The following is a 25,934-nucleotide window of genomic DNA, read 5'->3' as shown; positions in this document are numbered from 1 at the left end:
ATTGCCTTCCAAAGCCTTCTGACCAGACAGCCTGTCTCCCTGCATACGTGTATCGGTAATCTGAGACTGCGTCACAGGACAGTTCTTGCACCTCAGGCAGGGGTGGGGAACTGTAGCAGCCCGAGGGCCACATTTCTGCCTGAGCAACCTTTCAGGGGCCACATGCCAGGGGGGGTAGGGTCAGAGGCAAAAGTGGACGGAGCGACTAATGTTATTTCTACCTTTGTGTTGTAGGTTAATTTCCACGCGCGTGCGCACACACACACCTATTCTATATAGGCAAGCACGAAGCAGATTGCAAAGACAAATTCCAGCCAGGCAAAAACACTCGAGGCTGCAAAACAAGGGTGGTGAGAGGTGTGGTTTGCGAGGGTGTGTGACCTGGGGAGAGTCTTGTGCAGGGGTCCCCAGACTTACCCGCCTTTGGGCCGGTGCCCGCCGCGCCAATCGCACGGCGGCCCGGAGGGTGGGGGAGTGCGCGCACAGTGGGCCGGAGGGTGGGGGAGTGCGCACCAGTGCGCATGCGCACACCCATTTACTGGCGCGGTGGCGCGCTTCCAGGCCGGAAAAATTCACTGAGAATTGTTTGTGCGCATTCGTATGGGCCTCCCCGACCCGGAAGTGCACCTCCCCCGACCCGGAAGTGCACCGGAAATGACCTCTTCTGGGTCGGGAGAGGCCCATACGCATGCGCAGAAACGATTTTCAGCAATTTTTTTCAGATCTGGAATGGCGCCGCAGCGCGCTGCAAGAGCGGTCGGCGGGGGTCGTCGCGGGCCGGATTGGGAGGCCAATTGGGCCGCATCTGGCCCGCGGGCCGTAGTCTGGGGACCCCTGGTCTTGTGGGTCAGGGAGGAAGGGCCAAAGGACTGCATTTGGCCCGTGGGTTTCATGAATTGTGGCTTAGCTGAATTAAGTGGGCAAGCTCTTACACAACTTGGCAGGAACCATATAATATTGTTTGAGGAACAAGGACAGTTACCTTGAAGGTTTCTTAATGGGCTGAGAAACACCCTTCCCCCTTAAAACGTTAATGTTCGTTTTCTCTTGAAATGTAGGGTTTTTTTCCCTAGACGGTTTACAGTATTTTACTCTCTCTTCGTAACACTTTTAACCTTTTGTTGTTTGTAATTGAAAATGAAAATAATGGCTTATTAAAGGATCCGAAATTGGGTTGTTTACTCAGATCCAGGGGCACAGCAGAGGCAACCATTCACTGCACAGAACAATTCTGCCCCCACTGAATAAGTGCTTTGTGGCTCTGGTTTTGTCATGCAAACTTGATCTGAAAGCACAAGACACAAAACTTTTTCTGGGGCTCAAAATCTCCCCCAATATACACTGGAAATCTCATGGAAGTACGAAAAACACCTCCAAAACAATGCTGTTTGTTTGTTTTGAGATTGGATGAAAGTTAAGCAGACATATATTGCAATTATAATTGATCTACCCAGCACCCTCAATGCTCATTTTGCTTTGCACCATACAAGAGACTAGGTCCATGCCCCGTTGAGCTTACAATCTAAAATTGGAGATGGGAGGGAAATGGCAGCAGGAGCTAAACAAAGGAAGACCAATGAATTTGCTCTGGTCATTTGCTGCCAAGATGCTACTTGTTACCAAGTGTTTTACACTTTCTGTATTAGTCTTTCGTTATCCTGACAGCATATTTTGTCAGTTTCAAAATTTTGTCCATATGCTGCCTTGGAGAGCCTTTGACAAGGCAGAAGCAGGATGGGAACTTTCCCAGGGAATAAAATGAAATGTTGAAACTGCGCATGCCAGATCCTTCCCCCTCCTGAAAGCTAACAAAAAGTTAAACACACATATAAAGTGGGAAAAGGGATGTGAGAGAGCAGTAGAATATTAACTTCTTTTGCAAACAGGAGAATCGGCATCAAAGGTCACAAAGAAAAACCATTTCCAAGTATGGATTGCTTAAATGGGGATTTCCCCCTGCCCACATCCCTGAGATTTTTGAGTTATCCTCATGTCCTGAATGGCAGCTTGATAACTCTGCAGCCTCCAGCTTCTGCTTCATATTGAAAAGGCATTTTGGATTTCTTCTGTGGATGCCACATTTGCCAACATGAGCAGATGATTCTTAACCCAGCTGCACCCCCTTCCAAATGTACTGACACGGCCCTGTTGCATTGTGGTATGTGATACCTGCTCTGGCAGACAACCAAGATGGGCGATATTTGTAACTTCACATCCCTCTTTTTTAAAAAGAGTCTTCCTTCCTTGGGATCAATTCATATCGGAATGAGATAGGTCAGGCATGTCCAAAGTCCGTTTTGGGGGCCTAATCCCACCTGCCGGTTTAATCTGCCCCCTGTGGCAGTTTAGTTCCTGGGGTAAAATCCTAAAAAAGAAAAGAAAAAGAAAAAAACTCAACAACTTCAATCCTAAAAAATGTCAACAATGTTGGTCGGCCCTCACGCATGTTCCCTTCATCAAATCTGGTCCTCTTTGAAAAAAGTTTGGACAACCCTGAGATAGGTGAATCAACTTGGGGGGCATATCATGAGGGGTGGAGTGAGAAGATCTCCTGAAGACCAGATCAATCTTCTTGGGATGGGGTGAAGGTTTCTAAGTTCTTTCACATTTATTTGGGGGTCTACTTAGGGGTTGCCAACGTGACACCTATGGGCACAGTGGTGCCCTTGAAGTCTTCCCTTGGTGCCGACTAAGACTTGGAGCTCCCTCTCCCTACACTCTGCTCCTCTGGTCATGAAGTGGTGAGGGTGATACCCTTTTCCCCCCTCTCCCTTGAAAAACTAGAGCATGGCATCTGTTGATTGCTGTTTTATTAGGAAAGGTGACACAGGAAAGCAAGGCCTAGAGTTTTCTTAGGTAGATCTGGCAAATATTAATGTTTAGGACCATTTTTGGCAATGTTTTCATTTTGCTTTGTGAGGTGCTATAGGATTATGAACTTTGTGTAGAGGTGTCTTTGAAGACAGTTTAGGAACTTCACTTGGTCCAGATTGATAACATGGATCATGCAAAGAAGGGTTGTTAGCAAAGTCTCTTTAAGTAATGCAGATAGAGCCCAGAGAGAAAAGAAAAAACTCTGGTAACACTTTAATGAGGAAACTATTTAGTGCATAGTTTAGTGTATAATTTTAGGAGAAATAAACAGAGAGCTTTTGCACACTGGCAACTTAACTTCAGGCCTTGTACATAGCAGGGAGACATGAAACCAAACACACAGAGGAAAAGCTCCCTCGGAACTATACGGCCAATCAGAATATCTGCTATCTCAGCAAACATCATGCCATCATGCCACTCTGTCTGGTGCTAAGCAGCACCATCACTCGTTCCCCTCTTGGCTGGTTGACTATAACACTAACAGAAGCAACACCTAAGTTACACATTGAATGATCTCTGTCATTGCACTTCCAACACAAGCAAGCCAGAACACTCATCTGCAGTACAACAGAGTTTAAGAATTGCTGCCCTGACCTATTGCTTTTCTTGGCACCTCCCCAGGCTTGGAATCCGTCCCATTTGCTCCCCTCCCCAATTTCCCCTCTCCCTCACTGACATGTTGCAAAGTGCATTGCTGGCGTTTTAACGAAACCTAATCTTCTCCCGTCTCTTGTTCTATTTTATTTTGCTAGGCAAAACGAAGGCAACGAAGACGAAGAGTTTCTACCCACTGGAGAAACGTCCATTGATTCCTATCCAAACTGGCTCAAATTCCACATTGGCATTAATCGATATGAACTGTATTCCAGACACAACCCGGCAATCGGAGCCTTGCTTCAGGACCTGGCCTCCCAGAAAATAACAAGTGTCGGTAGGTTGATGAACATGCAGTTCCTAACAGCAAACTGTGCAAATCATTTGTTCCTTCTTTTTGTTTCTGCTTGTGGATGAGGGATATTTTATCTGGTTTTATACTGGCTGCTCCTAAAAGATGGTTCCAATAAGGTTTATTTCTGCTTTGGGAGGCTTTAAAGAGAAGCCACTGCTAGCTCTGAATTGGCTTTACAGCAAATGTGCTGCTAGCTCTGAATTGGCTTTAAAGCAAAGTTGCTGCCAGCTCTGTATTGGCTTTAAAAGCAATTCCTAAGAATAACCCTTAGAGGAGTCTAGTCGCAAAATGCAGCCATAGTGTGGAGCTGAGAGGCAGCAACTTTATGGGGCCTCTTTGGTGGTGGAAACACATGAGAAACTTCTCAGGGATAGGGGCTTTCATGGACAAAGAGCACTGGCTTTTCCCATTCTTCTTTCAAATGTAGCTTGCTGCCAGTCCTCAGCATAGCTGCCAAGTATCCCGTTTTTCGTGGGAAACCCCGTATTTTAAACCGTTTCCCGCTGGCAGCCCGGATTGGAAAAAATCCCGTAAATCCCCCGGATTTTCTACCTGCCAGGGAGGCTCCATTTTGGGTGCCGGCGCAGCCCAATTTCTGGTGCCCAGACATGGGTAGCGCAGCACCAGAAGTCGCGTCTACACATGTCCAGACATGCGTAGAAGCGACTTCCGGTGCCGCTTCGCCCATGCCTGGGCACCGGAAATCAGGCAGAGCGGCACCGGAAGTTGCTTCTACGCATGTTCGGATATCTAGTGGGAGGGCATTCCACAGGGTGGGAGCCACTACTGAGAAGGCCCTCTGCCTGGTTCCCTGCAACTTGGCTTCTCGCAACGAGGGAACCGCCAGAAGGCCCTCGGTACTGGACCTCAGTGTCCGGGCAGAACAATGGGGGTGGAGATGCTCCTTCAGGTATACTGGACCGAGGTCATTTAGGGCTTTAAAGGTTAGCACCAACACTTTGAATTGTGCTCGGAAACGTACTGGGAGCCAATGTAGGTCTTTCATGAGAAGCCGTTTAGAAACGTTTGACTCGTGTGGTTAACATGTTTCATTGATCCATCTCGCCACCTAACTTTGATCTATACCTCCCCACTTTTGCACGTTTTGAAGAATGTACTCCTTAAGTGGTCTGTTTAACCCAGTTCACATCCGCACTGCACATTTAAAGTGCTCTTATAACCACTTTAACTCTTCACGATGCATCCACCGAGGTAACCTGGGAACTGTAGTTTGTTAAGACATTTGTTAGGAGACACCCGTATTTCCCTCACAGAGAAATACATTTGCAAATGCTACTTAGGAAGAGGAGTTGATTGTTAAACCATTGTGGAGTTTGTAGTTGTTTGAGGGAAACAGCCTCTTGACCACTCTCAGCACTCTTAAACTACAATTCCCAGGATGTGGGGGTGGGGCAGGAGCTCTAAATGCATAGTGCACATTTGCCGCCTCAGATGGGAGCTGTGAAGTTCAGCACTAGCAGGCTCTGTGGAGAAGCAAACCTGTCTCTTGTCATCTTTGCCAGTCCTGTACAGTTTTGGAAATGCGGCAGCTCTCAACCTTCCCTGACCAGCTGAACCTACCAACATTCCTACTCAAAGGAGACCCATGCCCTCTCTTGCTTCTGCCTCAGGGTGCCACCCAGGCTATGGAGGGACAAAGAATTCAAACATGTACATGTCCTTTGGAGAAAAATCCAGTAAAAGGGGTTCCCTGGTGGGAATAAATGCGAAGGGGGCACTAGGGCCACATTTCTCCGTAGGCCACATTCCGGAGGGCCGCATACTGTGCAGGGCAGGGCCAGCGGCAAACGTCGGTGGAGCAATAGAGATTATTCTTCCCTTTGTACAGTGGGGTACAAGAATCAGAGGTTCATATATACAAACATACCTCTTTCTCCATCCTCCATTCAGGCAAGCAAGAGCCATTGCCACAGTTCAAGGACATATTCTAGCCAGGCAAAAACCACAAGGAATGTGTGATGTATGGCTGCTGAGAGGGGTGGCCCAGAGGTTTTGACCTTGGTAGAGTCCAGAGGGATGAACAGAGAGGTGGGGGGGGGTAAAGACAGCTGCCCCCTCCGATTTGGTCCTGCAAGGGTTTGCAATCTGGTTTTCTGGTTTGATCCAGCACTGCAAAGATGGATAAATCCCCCACCAACCTACCTGGGTTGGTTATCACAGTTTAATATCATTGTTGTCATTGGTTTAACACCTAGGAGCACAGTGTACAGATTACAGAATGTACTCTCGAATGTAGCAGCAATTATCAGTTGGCAACCAAGAGATTAGCGCGTATAACAGGCGGAGGTGTTTTCCGCAGGAATTCTGACGTGTGATTCAACTTTGGAACGTCTCCACATTTTCGGCACTGTTAAGGAACTGCCTAGTATATTATTTTTGCTGCACAAGCCTTTGGATATTCTAGTTGGGACTAGTCAGTGACAAAACCTTGAATGCAACTTCTCAGCAGCAAACTACACTGAGTTCATGGGTGCTTACTTCCAGGTTGAGAGAGTAGGGTGGCAACCTAAAAGTGCAATCTTAATAACTTAACTGTGGTTGCTGCTATTGTTTTCATTTATTAATCACTTGCAACGTAAGTAGTCTTGGAAAGGGAGCAGCCAAATTAAAAACAATTAAATGAAGCATAGCATAAACCTGGGAGAAAAGAATGCATCATAATACAATAATAAAAATACTCAATTCATACAGCAGACCTTGTCAAATAGCAGCTAAAAACGTCGGCAGCAAAATCAGAATCAGTGTGGTGTAGTGGTTAGAGCGCTGGACCAGGGCATAGCAGTGTTGAGACATTCACCGAAACTGGGGAGCCGACAGCACCCCTTCTTGTTCTCTCCCTCCAGGAGCCGGTGTCTCAAGCGGAACACGACCCAGGGACCGCAGTAGCCTGGGCACGTAATTAGCAGAGCTTATCCACGCAGGGTCAGCAGTGTTTGCGGAGAGGACGAGGCAGATGAGAGGCATTTTGTATTTTCATAAGCAGTTTTATTTACAGCATCTTAGAACACTTGGAAGAGAGAGAGAGCAGTGCTTCTCCTCCTATACTCTTACAGTAACAGCATACAGCATTACAGCTCAGCATGACTGCAACATGGCTGCTAACTCATACAGCAAACTCAGCATATATAGGAAAAGCCTAGACATGTGACACACTATCTCAGCAACATGTCTAACCCTTAAGGTATAATGCTTAAGGTGGAACTGAATTTACTAACCAACCTCCCCCATTCAGTGTAACCTTAAGTTCAGTAGTTCCTAACTGAAGCTTTTTCAAACAAATCTGAAGTTGTTCTCTGTTTACAATCTTGGATAACACATCAGCAGGGATTTCGTTACCTGCCATGTATGGAACATTAATTAAACCTTTTCTGATGCATTCCCTTGCCCGATGTAACCTAATTTGCAAGTACTTAGTTCTATGCTTGCCACTTTCTGAAGCTAGTAGAGCTAAACAGGATTTGTTATCTTGGTACACCTGTATTGGGCAAGATACTTTAACTCCAAGATCATTAAACAACTGTAATAACCATTTGCAATCCAGCAACGAGAATGAGAGCGCGTTTAGCTCCGCCTCACAGGAACTTTGGCTAACTGTTGATTGTTTCCTGCACATCCAGTCAAAAAGACCATGATTATACATGTTACAAACACTTGACGTGCTTTTGTGACGTCATCTCCAAAACTTGCGTCCGCAAAAATGTCGAGACCTCCAGTCTTTTGATTTGTTAACCGCAATCTGTAGTGTACAGTGCCTTTCAAATAGCGACATATACGCTTCAGAGCGCGCCAATCCTGAACAGTAGGATTGTTTGTACGTCTACTTAACAAATTACAACCAATTGCTATGTCAGGTCTTGAAACTCTCGCAATGAAATTTAATTTACCCAAAATACATCTATACAATGTGGTATCAGCAAACAATTCTGTGTTATCATAAACTCGATAACCATGAACCATAGGCGTGTCAACAGGATTCGCCTCAGTCAAATTTAGCTTATTCAGCACATCCATAATTTTCTGGGTTTGGTGCACCAGGAAATTTCCTTCTTTATCCTTCTCAACCTGCAGAGAGAGATAATTTGATACCTCACCAAGATCTTTCATACTGAAATGTTTCTTCAATTGTGTAAGTGTACGTTCGTAGAACTCTTTGTTCTTCCAGAAAAATAGCATATCATCTACAAAACAAATGCAATAAATTTTCTGCTCCCCTTCTTGTTTTACAAATACACAAGGATCAGCGACACCTTGACTAAAACCTAAAGAAATCAGTGTTTCAGTTAATTTGGTGTTCCAGCATCTAGCACTTTGCTTAAGACCATAAAGGGTTTTTTCAATTTGCAAACCATTCCCTTTGGAATTTGCACACCTGCGGGAGGTAACAAGAACAAATCTTCCTGCAAAATCCCATACAAAAAAGCAGTGTCAATATCGTGATGGGAAACGTGAAGTTTTTCCTCAGCCGCTATTTTTAGCATAAGTCTAACAGTTCCATACTGTACAGTGGGAGCAAAAGTTTCGTGAAAATCCTCACCTGGTACTTGTGAAAAACCTCTGGCAACTAGTCTAGCTTTGTGCCTTACAATTTTTCCACTTTGGTCAGTTTTGGCCTTAAAGACCCATTTGCTATCCACAAGTCTCATTCCTGGAACTATTTGAACTAGTTCCCAGGTTTGATTCCGATTTAAAGAATCAATTTCAGCTTGCATGGCTGCTAACCATGGCTGAGCCTGTTGGGAGTTCATCTCCTGAACCACTTTATAGCTTGTAGGTTCAAAAACCTTTTCAGAATTACCAATAACGGCAACAGCTGTTTTGGCAAATTCATCAGCATATCTCTTTGGTTGCTTTACGGCTCTTTTAGATCTGCGAACTAACCTTTCATCTTCTTTGCTTAGCTCCTCCTTTTTAGGAGAAAAATGACCAATTGTGAACAATGGTTCTTCTAATTCAGTATCAGACGCATCTGAGGGTCTGATTGAGGCTTTAGCACTTAAATAATCTGCAGAATTGCTTTCATTGTCTGTAACCGCATTCTTGCCTCCTTCTGAATCAGAATCAGAATCCGAACCTGAACTTTGTTCATTATCATCCTCAGCTTCTCTTTCTTCTTCATCTTCTTCACCTGGATGAAACTGAAAAATTCCAACATTATCCCCCCATTTGGGATTGAATTGAACACTTTTGGAGATTCTAATAGTTTGAGTATCTGTCATCAAAATTCTGTAAGCTCCATTCTCATAACCTAAGAATATACCATTTTCACCATGTGTTTCTAATTTACCACTCTGGAGTGTGGACCCACACATCAGATCCGAAAATTCTCATATGTTTTACATATGGCTTTTTCTCAAACATTTTCTCATATGGAGTACATCCAATTGCAGAATGCCATCTCCGATTCACAGTGTAAGCAAAGTTTGATAGAGCTTCTGCCCAATAGTCTTGTGACAAATTGGCATCATGCAGCAAAGTTTTAATTCCCTGCTGCAAAGTTTGTCCTGCCCTCTCACATAAGCCATTTCCCCAAGGACTTCTGGGGCAAGCAAGATCATGCTGAATTCCCTTTTCAGCCAAAAATGCTTCAAATTCCTGGGAAACAAATTCACCTCCGCGATCTGTAAAGAGACAATTTATCCTTACATCCCTGGCATTCTCTAGCCAAGCACAGAAACCTTTGAATTTTGAAAAGGCATCAGACTTCTGTTTGAGCATAAACACATGTACATATCTGGAAAATGAATCTATTAAGATCATAAAATATCTAAATCCACTTTTTGATGGTGGAAGTGGGCCTACCAAATCTGCATGAACCACCTGATAAGGTTTGGTTGCCTTTCCTCCAGACACTTTACCTTTTGGTGCAACTTTTATCTTGTGCTGCGCACAAGAAGCACACTTCAAGTGGTATTTACAGGGCTTAAGATTTAAACCTTGAACTGCTTGGGCATCTTGGACACTGACTGCCAATTCAGGTGCCCAAAAATACGATGGTGCTCATGAATGCAACCTGCATGTAGAGGAACATTTTTCGTGTTAGCAACAAGAGCAATACTTTCATCAGGTTCGCCCTCATTCACATTTGCATCAACATAATGCATCAAATACAATTCATTAACCTTTTTTGCACGCACATACCGTACTCCTCATTGTCTTTTGAAATTACACAAACACCATTCTGGAAAGAAACACTAAACTTTTTTCCGTCCAATTGTGGTACTGACAATAGATTGCCCTTTGCCTGTGGAACGTAAAGTACATCAGCAATCTTCAGATTCAAAGAATCCAACACTATTGTTCCTGTCCCTTCAATGTCTAATGAAGATCCACCTGCTTGTTGAATCTGTCCCTCGAGAGCTTGAAAGGAAACAAAGAGATGTTTATCCTTGCAAACGTGGTTTGTTGCTCCCGAATCGACAACAAAAAAACTTTTGGCACTTGGAGAAATTGTAGCCTCTGCCAACATTGCTTTCCTCTGCGTAGGGAGTGCGTCTGCCTCCACTTTCTCCCCCTTTCTCCAGCTGCTTCTTTCCTTTATCTCTTTCAGCTCCTTTTGGCTGTTGTTTAGTTTGCTTCTTCCTGGGACAATTTTTTTTTATGTGCCCCAAAGCTTTACATAAGGGGTCCCCAGACTTACCGGCGTTTGGGCCGGTTCCCACCGCGCCGATCGCGCGGCGGGCCGGAGGGCGGGGGAGTGCGCACCCGTGCGCATGCGCACGGGCGCTTACTGGCGCGGCGGCGCACTTCCAGGGGCGGGGAAGCGCCGAAAATCCGTTGTGCGCATGCGTGTGGGCCTCCCCCGACCCGGAAGTGCACCCGAAATGACTTCTTCCGGGTCGGGAGAGGCCCATATGCATGCACAGAAAGGATTTTCGGCGCTTTTTTCCTAACCCGGAAGAGCGCTGCCGCGCTGCGCGCCATAAGAGCGGGCGGCGGTGGCGGGCGGCGGGGGTCGTTGCGGGCCGGATTGGCAGGCTAATTGGGCCGCATCCGGCCCCCGGGCCGTAGTCTGGGGACCCCTGCTTTACATCCATAACATTGAACTGCAAAGGCTCTTGCATTATCAAGTGAAACGTGAGGTTGCCATGACGACGGAGTTGACCCCTCCTGCTGCTTGCAACTAGAACTTTCGATTTTCCTTTGATCCCACTCATTTTGCAGAACAGCAACCACTTTAGCTGTAGTTAATTCTTGTGAGGGAAGGGCAGCTAACTGGCTTGATATGGCATCATAACTTTTATCCAAAGAGTCAAGCAATAACACAGCAAACACTCCCTCAGGTAGTTTGAAACCACGGTTCACTAATTCCAATCTCAATTGCTGCATTTCCAATATGTGAGCTCTCAAATCACCTCCTGGCTGCAGCTTCATATTGTGCAAAGTTCTAAAGTACAACAAAACTGATCCAGCATGCCATCTCTCGTGCAGTTCCTTTAACTTGTCCCACATGTCTTTTGCACTCTCTACTCCAACAAGATTAACCAATTCTGTCGGTGAAACACTCCCCAATAAAACACCTCGGGCTTGAGAATCGGCCTGAGACCATGCGCGTGTCAGCGGCGCAGGGGGGTTATCTTCAATGGTATGCCATAACTTTGCAACACACAACTTGCCTTCTACATATAATTTCCACGTGTTGTAATTAGTCCCATCAAGGAGAATGATCTGACTAGAGCTGTGTAGCAAACCCTCCATTTTCCCTTCCACCCGATACTCGCAGTGCTTCTCCTCCTATACTCTTACAGTAACAGCATTACAACTCAGCATGATGGCTACATGGCTGAACCAGACTACTAACTCATACAGCAAACTCAGCATATATCAGAAACGCCTAGACATGTGACACACTACCTCAGCAACATGTCTACCCCTTAAGGCATAATGCTTAAGGTGGAACTGAATTTACTAACAAGGTAATGGGTGGGAACAGGATTGGGGGAGTCACAGGGATGTGCCTTTGTAAACATAACACACATAAAACATTTCAACAAAATGAAGGGTGACTTTGAAGGTGAGGGGAGTCTGAAGGGGGACTCTGAGGCTCCATTTAACAGACTGAGCCACAGCAACATAGAATCATAGAATCATAGAGTTGGAAGAGACCGCAAGGGCCACCCAGTCCAACCCCCTGCCAAGCAGGAAACACCATCAAAGCATTCCTGACAGATGGCTGTCAAACCTCCGCTTAAAGGCCTCCAAACAAGGAGACTCCACCACACTCCTTGGCAGCAAGTTCCACTGTCGAACAGCTCTTACTGTCAGGAAGTTCTTCCTAATGTTTAAGTGGAATCTTCTTTCTTGAATCCATTGCTCCGTGTCCGCTTCTCTGGAGCAGCAGAAAACAACCTTTCTCCCTCTTCTATATGACATCCTTTTATATATTTGAACATGGCTATCATATCACCCCTTAACCTTCTCTTCTCCAGGCAAAACATACCCAGCTCCCTAAGCCGTTCCTCATAAGGCACATGTGGCAGGGCCAGCTAGTAAATTAAAAAAAAAATCTTCATGGTCACAAGGACTGAACCTGGGTTTAAGTTTTGAGCTCTGCAGGAGGCTGAATTCTGGGCCTATTGCTATCAAATGCAAGCCCCTCTTTTCGGTGCTCTGACAGAATTGTGATTCTGGTCTTTATTACCACCCTCACACGCTGTAGTAATAGTTTCAAGATCTTTTATCTTGCGTAGCTCCTGGGCAGTGTATGTTTCTGTTACAGGCATCTGAGTGTTTTACTTTTCATATGTGAAATTGTGTGTGCGTCAGCAACCCACAAAGCATCTTTCAAAAAACGTTTGAACAAGGCCAGGGTGGGAAATCTCGCACAGCTGTGTTTCTGTCTCATTGCTTTTGAGATACAGAATATTGGTGGCTGACTTAGGCAGGCAAGATTTTGGTGGGGTCATATTTTGCCAACAACTACCGGTACTTTCAGAAGCAAGGGCTTCTGAAATTAATAATGGGACAGAATCTTTGGTAGCATATCAGATGGACAGTATAATCTAGTGGTGTCAAAATTAGCAGAGCACCTCTAAAGATTATTCAGGTTTGCAAAATGACGGTCGTTTAGTATGGGGGAGATGAGGGGAACCTGTGACTTTCTAGATTATTATTGCAGACCCTCCAAGTGTCCTTATTTTCCAAGGACAGTCCCAGATACAAAAGCCGTCCTGGTTTCTAGGGTTGCCAGACTCAATAGAGGACAGGACTTCTGTACCTTTAATTGCCCTGCTCTCTTTTGAGTCTGGAAACCTTAAAGAGAAACCAGCAGACCCTTTGCTTGGAAACTAAACAAAGGGTCTGCTGGTTTCTCTTTAAGGTTTCCAGACTCAAAAGAGAGCAGGGCAATTAAAGGCACAGAAGTCCTGTCCTCTATTGAGTCTGGCAACCCTACTGGTTTCTGATTTGATCCCAGAATATCCCGCTTTTTCTTAGGGCACTCCTATTCTCATCTGAGAAATGTAGGAGGGTATGGAGTTATGTGACCCCTGAGACAAGGATATAAGTAACTATACAACCTTTACAAGGCATCCGAAGTCAGCCCTGTATAGGGACCTTTTTAATGTTTAATGTTTTATTATGCTTTTTATATATGTTGGAAGCTGCTCAAAGTGGCTGGGGCAACCCAGTCAGATGGGCGGGGTATTAAAAAAAATATATTATTATTATTATTATTTTGGAATAGGGTATCCCTATTTTCATTGGAGAAATGTTGGAGGGTATGAAGGTGGAACCACCCCCCCCCCAGCTTTCAACTGGATGTCCACCTCTTCTCTCAGTCTCCCACTCTGAAAGACTGGATTTGCACAAAATGTTGGTCATTTTGGACTGCACTTTTTCAGGAAATAAGTTGGATTGCAAAGCAGTTGGAGGTATGGCCGCAATTGGCTTTATTAACAATTCTCAGGGATGAAAATTATGTATTTATTCAAAGATATGAATTCCTTCTAGCAGAAGAGGAAGAAGCTTTGGCCCTCCAAATGTTGCTGAACTACGACTCCACGGCCACTAGCCATGTTTGCTGGGACTGATGGGAGTTGTAGTTCAGCAACATCTGGAGGGCCAAAGGTTCCCCATGCCCAGTGTTCAGGATTGGATTACAGATCTGCTGAATTCTTGGCTTGCCAGCCAGCAATGTACCACCTATCTATCCAAATTCAGTTTTAAATTTGAGGAAAGGGGTGTGTTTGTATTTGTGAGAGAAAGTTGCCATAACAGTGCAAGGCAATGTTTTGCTAAATGAAATATTTAAACTTAACACTGCTACATATGGTGTAATTTCCAAGCAATTAAAGAGTGCCATGAAAACAAAAGCAAAAAAGAAGACTGGATGCTTCTGCAGAACACAAGTCGTGACCGGCTGGGAGGGATAACCTGTCAATTTCGGTTTCTCTGCATTTCTCAGCTTTCCAGTCTTCTCTTCAGTCCTCCACATATCAGTCAGTTTGCAATTTATTCATTTTTTTAAATAAATAAAAAAAACCCACATGAAAATACCTTTGCTTTTTAGTGAAAGCACATTTTTGCAGGCTATTCCCCCTGATATAATGCACTGTATGTATAGCTTTCACTGACATATTCATTATCTTATCTATCTAGTTTTCAAAGTTATACAGAAATACCTATTTTAATGCACACTTTCCCCTAATGTACTGTATGCATTGAGCTGGAAAATGGCATTGCAAAATTGGGAGAAGCGTGAATTTGCAGGGATAGCTGTGTTTTGGCTTGCATACCGTTCCAAAAAGTGCAAATTAGAGAATTAGAGAAGTTTGCATTCGAAGTCTAATGGAACCATATTTATCCTCCATCCCTACAGGGTGGCTGCTAATCATGAGATATTGGTGCTTTAAAAATGACTATGACAATCTGAAGATGGTCAGACGAAAATTAACCTGGTTGAGCTGCGGTGACGTTCTCTGCCCCCTAGAGAACCCTGGGAATTGTAGTTTTGTGAAGTTATTTGATCATTCCAATCACAGAACTACAATCCCAAGGAGTCCTGCAGTGGGGAAGGGCCCCAATGACAGTAAAAGTGGTTGAACTATATGGAATACCCCAGACATACACTACTTTGATTTCTGTGGGGCAAGGATGGGGCACTTGTGAGCCACACAGATGTTGTTGAACTAGAACTCCCACCACCCCTAACTATTGGCCATGGGCTTGCTGATCAGAAGGTCGGAAGTTCAAATCCCCACGACGGGGTGAGCTCCTGTTGCTGTGTCCCAGCTTTTGCCAACCTAGCAGTTCAAAAGCATACCAGTGCAAGTAGATAAATAGGTACCACTGCGGGGGAAAGGTAAACAGCATTTCTGTGCGCTCTGGTTTTCGTCACATGGCCCAGAAAGCTGCCTGTGGACAAACGCCAGCTCCCTTGTCCTGAAAGCGAGATGAGCAGTGCCACAAGGTCCTAATCCTTGGGCCAGAGAAACTTGGACCAGGCTCAAATGTCTGCTCAGCCTTTCAATCCACTAAGTGACTTGAATAAAGACCTGAACGCTGCTTTTTTTTCAGCCAAAACTCAACAAAACTCAGTTCTGGCACCTCTCTGGGGAGCACCACCACCATTTTAAGAGAACTACGGAGGCATTCATGTTGAGTTCCTGCACCATCAGCCCCCTTCAGCATGGGAGACACCAAATGAGAGCCAGTGTGGTGTAGTGGTTAAGAGAGGTGGACTCATAATCTGGGGAACCGGGTTCGCGTCTCCGCTCCTCCACATACAACTGCTGGGTGACCTTGGGCTAGTCACACTTCTCTGAAGTCTCTCAGCCCCACTCACCTCACAGAGTGTTTGTTGTGGGGGAGGAAGGGAAAGGAGAATGTTAGCTGCTTTGAGACTCCTTTGGGTAGTGATAAAGCGGGATATCGAATCCAAAATCCAAACTCAAATGGGAATTGCAGTACAACAACCTCTGGTTCCCTTTCTTTTTCTGTGGAGCTCCAGACAATGCACATCATTTGTCTAACCCCTCCATTTTCTCTGGTTCTAGACATTAGGTCCTCGTGGCACCTGGCACTGTTGGATTCCATCAGCCTGAGCCAACAATGGTCAATAGGTAGGGATGGTGGGAGTTCTAGTTCAGCAACATCTGCATGACTCACAAGTGCCCCCAGGCCCAAACGTCTGCTCAGCCTTCACAATTACATTAGGAAACGTTGCTTTGCAAAAAGAAGAAGTATATATTAGGCAAAATTGCACACAGATAGGTGTATATTTGGAGAAATTGGTGGTCAAACGCTGCTGATTTTTCATGTGGACTTAAAAAATAATAATAATCACAAACTATTTTGGAGAACCAAATCTGAGGTTGGAGAAATGAGAAACTGCAATTGAGAGTTTGGCCCATTAAAGTTTATTTTCCTATGTTACCCCCCCCCCCCAAAAAAAAATATTTCATTCCATGCTATGCTCTTAAAGGATAATTAGATCCTTAATATTATTTTGAACTAAACATTGGCAGTACATTTTCTGAGAAAGGTGAGCATTTTGAGCTCATAGGCTCAGAAACATAATTATCTGAATCAAGACTCAAAAATGACCATAATTAGCCATTTCTTTGTGCAATTTGAAATTTACATCTACAATAATGCCACCTGCATGAGCCAAAGAGTTGTTTAATTAGAAACGCTGCGTGGTGCAGAATGGTTAGATGCAACTTGCTAATAACATTGGTCTTTTTTTCTTCCCTGAGTTAAAATTAACAGGCGGCTTGAGTTTGATTTCTTAGGGAGGAAGGTAGGCCTCAAGGTGGTTTGTTTTATTTCCCTGCCCGAAGAAACGAGTGCAAAACTCGAGTCAGTTCATTTCTGAAATCTACAATGCGTTTTGCTTGGGTGGGCGAAGTAATTAAAGAGTTGCATGCATTTATGGAAGCAATTAGCAAGTGGGAACGATAAGTAATCTGGGCACTGGTGAAATGAAAATGAGTTCAGAGTTTAGCCCAGAGAAAGTTGCATTCAGTTAAATATTTGGCTGTGTGTGAGATCCTATGTGTATTTACCCAGAGGTCAGCCCCACTTGAGGGTCAAAGTTCAGGGTCTGACTCTGAATAAGTCAGAAATGGCCCATCTTGTCCAGCATCCTGTTCTCACAATGGCCGGTCCAATTGCTGCAGAGCCTAAGAAAAGTCTTCTTGGATCAGGCCAAAGGCCCATCTAACGCCAACACTCTGAACTACCACCCTAACTCTTCATTCCTTGAAATGCTAGATTTCCCTGTGCAAGGAGTATTTTGCCTGGGAATAATAGAATTGCAATTTGTTCCTGTTTATTTTAAATTGGGGGGGGGGACATCCCACGCAGGGCCGGCTCTAGGTAGACCCCCGGTGGCGCAGGGCACCATGGCGCCGGCCCGCCAGGAGGGCGCCGCGAGCTGCGCCCGCCCGCTGGCCGGCCGGTCCGCCGGTTCGACAACCGTGCTGTGCCTGCCCGCCCGCCGCGGCGCCGCACAGCAACGCCTGTGGCCACCACGCTGCGTGCTCCGCCCGCCCGCCCACCGCGCTGAGGAACGGGTCGGGGGGGCGCCGGAGGGATCCGTTGCTCCACGGCGCCAGGGGCGCTTAAGACAGCCCTGATCCCATGCACTGTTTGCCCCATAAAGAACCAAATCTGTTTCTATCTGTGACTGATGAATTGGTCATTGGCTTGGAAATGGAGGAAAAAGCAAAAAGCTGGTATTTCCATCCGTCAGCGGATTTAAAAAAAGTAAATGATATTCTGGTGATGGAAAAAAATAAATCACATGCCAAGTCATGACTGAGCCAGACCTACTGACTTCCCCCATTGTTTGGTATCCTTTCTCGAGATATCCCGAGTTATCTAATATAGTGCCTTACTCTGCCATCTGAACTTTACATTAAAGGCCACAATAGATTTAAAGCAGTAAGGTATGCTACCACCTTAAACAGCCATGGCTTCCCCAACAAAGGATCCTGGGGACGGTAGTTTGTGAAGGGTGCTGAGAGTTGTTAGAAGACCCATATTCCCTTCACAGAGTTCCAGTTCCCAGAATTCCCCAGGAAGAGGGACTGATGTTACCATAGTTAAACCACTCTGGAAATGGTAGCTACGTGATCAACAGAAGTATAGTGTCCTGGTCAAGTGAAGTCATAGTGTCCACTCTATTCTTCCTTGGTTTGATCACATCTGGAGTACTTTGTCCAATTCTGGACACCACAATTTCAGAGGGATGTTGACATGCTGGAACGTGTACAGAGGAAGGCAACCAAGATGATCAAGGGTCTGGAAACCAAGCCTGATGAGGGAGCTGGGTATGTCTAGCCTGGATAAGAGGAGACTGAGAGGAGATATGGTAGCCATCTTCAAATAGCCCAAGGGTTGTCACATGGAAGAGGGAACAAGTTTGTTTTCTCCTCCTCTGGAGGGTAGGACCCAAACCAATGGATTTAAGTTACAAGAAGGGAGATTCTGACTAAACATCAGCAAGAACGGAACTGACAGTAAGAGCTGTTGGACAGTGGAATGGTCTCCCACGGGAGATGGTGGACTCCCCTTCCTTGGATGTTTTTAAGCAGAGGTTGGATGCCCATCTGTCATGGATGTTTTAGCTCAGATTCCTGCATTGCAGGGGGGTTGGACTAGATGACTCGCAGGGTCCCTTCCAGCTCTGCAATTCTGTGATTCCATGATAGGAATAAGAGTTCTCCCAACCATGGTGTATCGTGAAACACTGATGTTTTGTATCTGGAGACGTAGTGATTGCGGCACAACTTGAGACAGCTTTGTAAGGGGATTAGACAAACACATGGAGGATAAGGCAATAGCTTTGTAGCAATAGCTACAAAGTCGTAATGTGTATATGGGGCATCTAGTATCAGAGATAGCTGGTTGCTGCTGAATACAGTACTACAATTCTGTGATTCTATGGAGAGAGGGCCATGTCTTGCTTGCAGGCTTCCTACATCTTGTTTTCTACTGCAGGAGCAGAATGCTTGACTTGATGGACTTTTCTCCTACTCCAGAAGGGTTCTTTGGGCGTTTCTTAATGGTTTTTACTGGGAATTCAATGCCTTGCCTGCAAATTGAGTTGAAACAGAGGAGGAAAGGCAGCCAGGAAAGGATCGTCCCATGCTATTCATTTGGAGATACGTATAGATACTGTAGTAGATGGGCACTCAGCATTAGAGGCACAGTTATAGTCTGGAAGGAAACAGGAAATCATGGTGGATGTGGATCAAGCTTTCATTGTTTCAGATTGGGGCTGTCCTTTAACCACGAGAGAAGGCAGCTTGAGAAGCACGTCTGTGCTTCCTCTTCTGTTTTTGGACAATTGGCAGCTCCCCCACCAATGAGGATCTCATGACCATTTGAGGATGACCGTGGAGCAGGATGACTCTGCAGGTTCCATAAACCACTGGCTTCCTTGATATCTTGCAGCTGCCTCGAGTTTCGAAAGGAATAGAGGGAAAGTCTGACTTTTAGGACGGCTGTGAAGTAACAGCCTGTTACCCAACCCGGGCAATCAGTAAGGTTAAATGACAGGGAAGGATATTTCTTGTCCAGGCAGGTTTACTGCGGTTTGGTAATGGAATGAGATACACCAGCAGGATTGCTTTCTCTGGAGGTGCGATAGTAGAGGAGGCTGGGCAAGCACTGTTTGGGGAAGGGAGCTGGGTTGGTGGGTGGCTGCGGCGCTGTTGGGGAGTTTGTGGCTTCCTTTGCATAGACACGGCGTGCAAGGAAAGGGTCAGGTCCGTGTGCTGCAGGGTGGAGGTGGCTAATAGGGGAAGGGTGTAACCAAACTGTGGGGCTTCCCTTCTGCTTGATCCACAAGCTGCAGTTAGTGCAGAATGCTGCAGCACGATTGCTGGCAGGACGGAGACGTTGTCAGCATATAACACCTGTGCTCCGAGATCTGCACTGGCAGCTGAATTGCTATCGCATCAAGTTCAAGGTGCTACAGTTAGAATAGGAAGCCCTTAACAAATTGGGACCTTTGAGATTACCTTAACCTATGGTACCGCAGGTGGCGCTGTGGGTTAAACCACAGAGCCTAGGGCTTGCTGATCAGAAGGTCGGCAGTTCGAATCCCCGCGACGGGGTGAGCTCCCATTGCTCGGTCCCAGCTCCTGCTAACCTAGCAGTTCGAAAGCATGTCAAAGTGCAAGTAGATAAATAGGTACCACTACAGCGGGAAGGTAAACAGCGTTTCCGTGTGCTGCTCTGGTTTGCCAGAAGTGGCTTTGTCATGCTAGCCACATGACCTGGAAGCTGTACGCTGGCTCCCTCGGCCAATAACGCAAGATGAGCGCCGCAACCCCAGAGTCGGTCACGACCTTTCCTGTGCTCCCAGCATGACAAAGCCACTTCTGGCAAACCAGAGCAGCACATGGAAACGCCGTTTACCTTCCCGCTGTAGCGGTTCCTATTTATCTACTTGCATTTTGACGTGCTTTCGAACTGCTCTGGGACCAAGCAACGGGAGCTCACCCCGTCACAGGGATTCGAACCGCTGACCTTCTGATCAGCAAGCCCTAGGCTCAGTGGTTTAACCACAGTGCCACCTGGGTCCCACAAGCCTGATCTTTATTAAAGCTAAATTTATAAAATCCTTCCAGTAGCACCTTAGAGACCAACTAAGTTTGTCATAGGTGTGAGCTTTCGTGTGCATGCACACTTCTTCAGATACCAAAGCTGTTGCAACAGGGTGCTCCCCCCCACACACAGGAGGGGGAGAAGGGACCCCGAGCTATGCGCCCAAACCCTTATATAGACATTTTAAATTACCCGCCCTGGAGTCAAAACCACCCCCAGAAACATCATACACAGAAGGGGTGTAGCCCAAGACCACCACCCCCAGTACATCATACATGCATCAGAGAAGGGGCGGGCTACAAAAGAAATCTGAGTGCGTTCTTTTTATCCAGTCTGCCAGATTGAGTTACCTGGGCATCCTATCCACTTTTTTGTTACGATAACTACTCAATCCCTGAATCCAGGTCACAGGCTCACCCTATTCATATCTTAAATGTGCCCTTGGGACAGGATTTGTGAGCAAAGAGACAATGGGGAGGCTCCCCATTTCCTTCGACCTTGCAGAGAAATATTTGAGGTCATCTGGAGGAGGCAAAATGGTTTCAGGACTTTTTTTCTGTGGGGTTTCAGACATGTGGTCTATACATTGATGTGTGTGTTTGCTTGGTACATTTATGAACATCTATTATATATACTGTATATAAGACCTTAAAATTCTTATAACATTGAGAATGATGGGAGTTGGAGTCCAACAACATCAGGAGGGCCAAAGGGTCTCCACTCCTGGCTTCGTCTCGCCATAGGTGCTGAATGGACAGAACTGTGCATATCTCTTCTTTTGTAAAATAAAAAAATTCCTTCAGTAGCACCTTAAAGACCAACTAAGTTTTTATTTTGGTATGAGCTTTCGTGTGCATGCACACTTCTTTTGTAACTATTGCATCTGTTGGGGCCAGGCTGAATAAACTCTCCTAAGGACCACCTTCCTCTCAAAGAAAGCCTAAATCCTGAATAGCCAATATGTTACCTTCTGGATACTGTTGGACTACAACTCCTATCATCTCAGGACCATTGGCCATGGTGGCTGGGGCTGATGGGAACTGGAGTCCTGCCCTAGGATCCTGTGCTGGAACATGCATCAGAGAAGATCCCCCAGAATCCTTTGCAATATGAAATGGTTCTCCAGCATACAAGCTGTCATCTAAAAGGTTCCAATAAGGTGGAATGTTTTTCGGAAATTGAAGAGCAGGTGATCCAAAGGGAAGGTGGCATGAGAAGGAGGTCAGGGCAGGAGAATATAATTAAAGGTTTGATGGACAGCCAAACAGTCATGGAACACTTTCTTGAGTGCAGTCCTGAAACTCTTCCATTTCCCCCCCCCCTTTTACCTGAAAGTAAAAGTAAGCTGAAATTCTAACTCTTTCAAATTGGCTGTGCCTTCTCCGCTGACTTTGGGGTCAAGGTGAATGCTGGTCTTTTGTTTGTTTGTTAATCTTTATATAAGATTACTTAACTTACTCTTTGCTTTCCATTCTTTGGGTTTGTTTTTTCCAGATGCTGAAAGATTAAATGTAACATTTGCATTTGAATGTGCTTTCAACACTATGTAAACGTTCTGGGTAATCTTTGCCAGAGTTAATGATATATACATTGGGGAGTTGTAAAGGCTATGACGAAAATAAAATCTCATACATACCTAAGGGCTTCTGAGGGAAAGGGAGATTTTGACTGTGATTAGAGGACACTTAAAAAACAACAACCACGCCTCTGGGTTTATATTCGTTTTGAGGCTTTTCAGAGAACCTTGTGGATCTGTTGGGTGGGGGAAATCCAGTGTCGTAATGGAGTCATACCTTTATCAAGACCAACTAAAAGGTGGTGTGGAACATCCAGCCCCTGGGTGCAAACAGGCTTTCTTATTTGGCCCAGGGGGGCTGCTTTGGCCAAGCTACACCCACCCCACCAGACAGATATCTTCTGATGGAAGAGAGACTGCAACAGAAGGGGAAAAGTGGTACAGTGGTACCTCTACTTACAAATAACTCTACTTACGAATTTTTCTACTTACAAATGGAGCTCCGTCCACCATCTTGGATGCAGTTTAGATAGGATTTTTTCTACTTACAAATTTTTAGATAGGGTTGCTTCGACTTACGAATTTTTTCTCCCAATGCATTCCTATGGGATTCGACTTACATTTTTTTTCGACTTACAAATGTGTGTTCGGAACGCATTAAATTCGTAAGTAGAGGTACCACTGTATGTGCCACAAATGCAGGGTTTGAAAGGGAAACAAGGCCTTTTTGCATCCTTGCACATGAAACTATTGCAAGGCAGAAAGCAGAAGTACACTGTTATAAGAATTTGAAGGTCTCAAATATAGAATGTTATTGTTTAGTTGTTTAGTCGTGTCCGACTCTTCGTGACCCCATGGACCAGAGCACGCCAGGCGCTCCTGTCTTCCACTGCCTCCTGCAGTTTGGTCAGACTCATGTTGGCTTCGAGAACACAGCCCAACCATCTTGTCCTCTGCCGTCCCCTTCTCCTTGTGCCCTCCATCTTTCCCAACATCAGGGTCTTTTCCAGGGAGTCTTCTGTTCTCATGAGGTGGCCCAAAGTATTGGAGCCTCAGCTTCAGGATCTGTCCTTCCAGTGAGCACTCGGGGCTGATTTCCTTCAGAATGGATAGGTTTGACCTTCTTGCAGTCCATGGGACTCTCAAGAGTCTCATAGAATCATAGAGTTGGAAGAGACCACAAGGGCCATCCAGTCCAACCCCCTGCCAAGCAGGAAACACCATAATTCTCCTCCAGCACCATAATTCAAAAGCATCAATTCTTCGGTGATCAGCTGGTCCAGCTTTCACTTCCATACATCACTACTAGGAAAACCATAGCTTTAACTATACCTAATATATAGAATAATATATATAGGATAAATATATCTAAATATATGAACCCTGTGTCTGAAATAATATGGGAGAGCAATTCTGAAGCCATTTTCACTCTCCCAATGACCTCAAATATTCCTCTGCAGTAAGGGAGGCAAATGGGGAAAGCCTTCCCACTGTCTTTTTGTTTGCAAATCCTGTCTTAAGGGTGTCTTTGTGTGTGAATAGGGTGAGCCTGTGACCTAGATTCAGGAACTAATCTGAACTAAAAGAATGGCCAGGCTGCCCAGGTAATGCAATCAGTGACCATTATCGGGTATCCTGGCAGACAGGATTTCTGCTGTAGACCGCCTCCTTTGTTGCACACCGCCTCCTTCTGTGATGTAGGTATGATGTTTTAGGGGATTGGTCTTGGGCTACAGGGTGGGCAGTTTCAAAAGTCTATATAAGGGCTTGTGCACCAATGTTTAGGGTTCTCCTCCCTCCTTTGTGTGGTGAGTGGACACCCTGTTGCAACAGTTCCTTTAATAAAGATCAGTCTTACTAGCCACTTTGCTTCTCAGGATACTCTGGTTGGCCTCTGTTTTCTCCTACCGATAGGGAACCCATTTAGGGACTCTATACGGGCTCCAGAATACTGTACCCCATAATGGAAAGGGAACAGTTTTTCTTATAACAAGACAAACAAACAAAAAACTTGGTAGTCCTTTTGCTGCTAACGAGAGCTGGAGATTCTGGTGGGAGCCAAATCAGCCTCCCATTTTGAGGCCTCATTAGCATGCCGTTCCAAGGCTATTACTAGCAGCAACGACTTAGTGTCATTATTATGTGGCTTCCTTGAAAACTGTTGACACAGTTCTGCCTGCTGTAAATCCTTATGACAATGCTGTTTGGACAGAAACGAGAGTCTCGAGTTGTCATCTCCAAATGTGCAAACAGAGTCTTGGAAACACGAGTGGCTTCTTGTTTTCTAGACAATTGTAAAGGGGGGCAGGGGGAGGAAGGAAAGGAAAACGTTGGTTGGCCTGACACAGGAATGGAAAGCAAAATTGCCATGTGTCGTTCATAAAAATAGGTCCGGAAACAGGAACATGAAACTCAGTGTGGTTGGTGACGCATGGGTGGGTTGGGTATATATTTGAGTCAATCTGGATGATGTACACAGACCCTGGCAAGCTTCAGGCTTTTATGGACTTCTCAGTTCTCTGAGCACCATAACGTCAGGGATTGGCAATGCTCCAGTTGTTGTTCGATTCCTCCAACCCCCATCAGCCGCAGCCAACATGAACAATCGCTTGAGAGCACCACGTTGGCTACCCCTGCCATACATAATGCTCAGTTCAAAATACGTCTGCTCAGATTCTTCCTATTTCCTGGAGGGTTTTGTTGTTGTTGTTTTGTTAGGGGATGCTGTCAGTCTGCCTGATTTTTTTTTTCCCGGGGCTGGAGTGGGGGAAATACTCTGAATACACACACACACACACACACACACACACACACACACACACACCAGAATCCTGGGAACTGTAGTTTGCTAAAGGTGCAGAGTGTTGATAGGAAACAATTGCAGTCTGGAACATTAAGAGTTTGAAAATCTATTTTTCAAACTTCAAAGGGTATAATGCCACAACTCATTTACCAAAAGGATAAATTCCAGCTTGACGCTTGCTCTGGCTATATGTCAACTCCCTTTATAGGAAGGAACCCCTCCTCCCCCAATTGCATGGTGTAAAATGAGTGTACAGTACCTGTATTTATTGGGCTAAACAGGTAAAAGACCCCTGATAGTTAAGTCCAGTTGCAGACAACTCTGGGGTTGCAGCGCTCATCTCGCTTTACAAGCCGAGGGAGCCGGCGTTTGTCCGCTTACAGTTTTTCCGGGTCATGTGCCCAGCACAACTAAGCCGCTTCTGGTGCAATAGAACACCGAAACCAGAGCAGTGCATGGAAACGCCGTTTACCTTCCCGCTGTAGTGGTACCTATTTATCTACTTGCATTGGTATGTGTGAGGGGAAAACAGTACAGAGAGCCCCCTCCCATCTTGAGGAGCAGTTCTTCCACCAGCAGCGGAGCTAGCGGGGACGGGGAAGAGTCCAGTGGGGAAGGAGCAAGTAGGAGACAGGGCTCTGGCAGGATAGCAGAGCCTCTGCTGCACGTGAGAGAGGAAGAGAGAGCGGGGGAAAGGGGGGAGAAGGAAAACATGGAAAGGAGACCCTTTTTCCCTCTGGTTCCGGAATTACGCAGGAGGAAACACAGAAGGAGATTTGGGGTGCCCAGACTCTTATGTTGGAAGAAAACGCGGGAAGCGCCATTCCAGGGTTCTGGGTCAGACTAAGAACATGTATCCTGTACAGCTCTAGCACTGTAAATAGCCTGCACACAATAAAAGCATGAAAAGGCTTGTTACTCTAGAGTAGTCGCAACGCACCCTCTGTGACAGTATGCTTTCGAACTGCTAGGTTGGCAGGAGCTGGGACTGAGCAACGGGAGCTCACCCTGTCGCAGTGTTGCAGGGATTCGAACCTCCGACCTTCTGATCTGCAAGCCCAAGAGGCTCAGTGGTTTAGACCACAGCACCACCCACGTCCCATTTATCGGGCTCTGTGTGGCCAGATGCCAAAGGACTTTCTGACATTGACCTGAGCTTATCTCCCGTGGCTTAGGTTCTTACAGCTATATATTTGGCTTTCTCTGGATATATT

At 45.6% G+C, this 25,934-nt stretch overlaps 1 protein-coding gene across 1 annotated transcript in view; it reads left to right on the top strand.

The window, feature by feature from the left end:
• Positions 1-25,934, top strand: part of FAM20C (FAM20C golgi associated secretory pathway kinase) — a 111,178-nt gene that overhangs the window by 13,098 nt on the left and 72,146 nt on the right. The window contains exon 2 of the mRNA XM_035131633.2: positions 3,627-3,805. Within this exon, the coding sequence (XP_034987524.1) occupies positions 3,627-3,805 (179 nt within the window). The remainder of the gene's footprint in view (positions 1-3,626; positions 3,806-25,934) is intronic.

This window comes from Zootoca vivipara, chromosome 14 (genome assembly GCF_963506605.1).
Source record: "Zootoca vivipara chromosome 14, rZooViv1.1, whole genome shotgun sequence".
NCBI classification, from domain to species: Eukaryota; Metazoa; Chordata; class Lepidosauria; order Squamata; family Lacertidae; genus Zootoca; species Zootoca vivipara.
The sequence above is the reverse complement of the archived record's forward strand: the minus strand, read 5'-3'. Positions and strand labels throughout refer to the sequence as shown.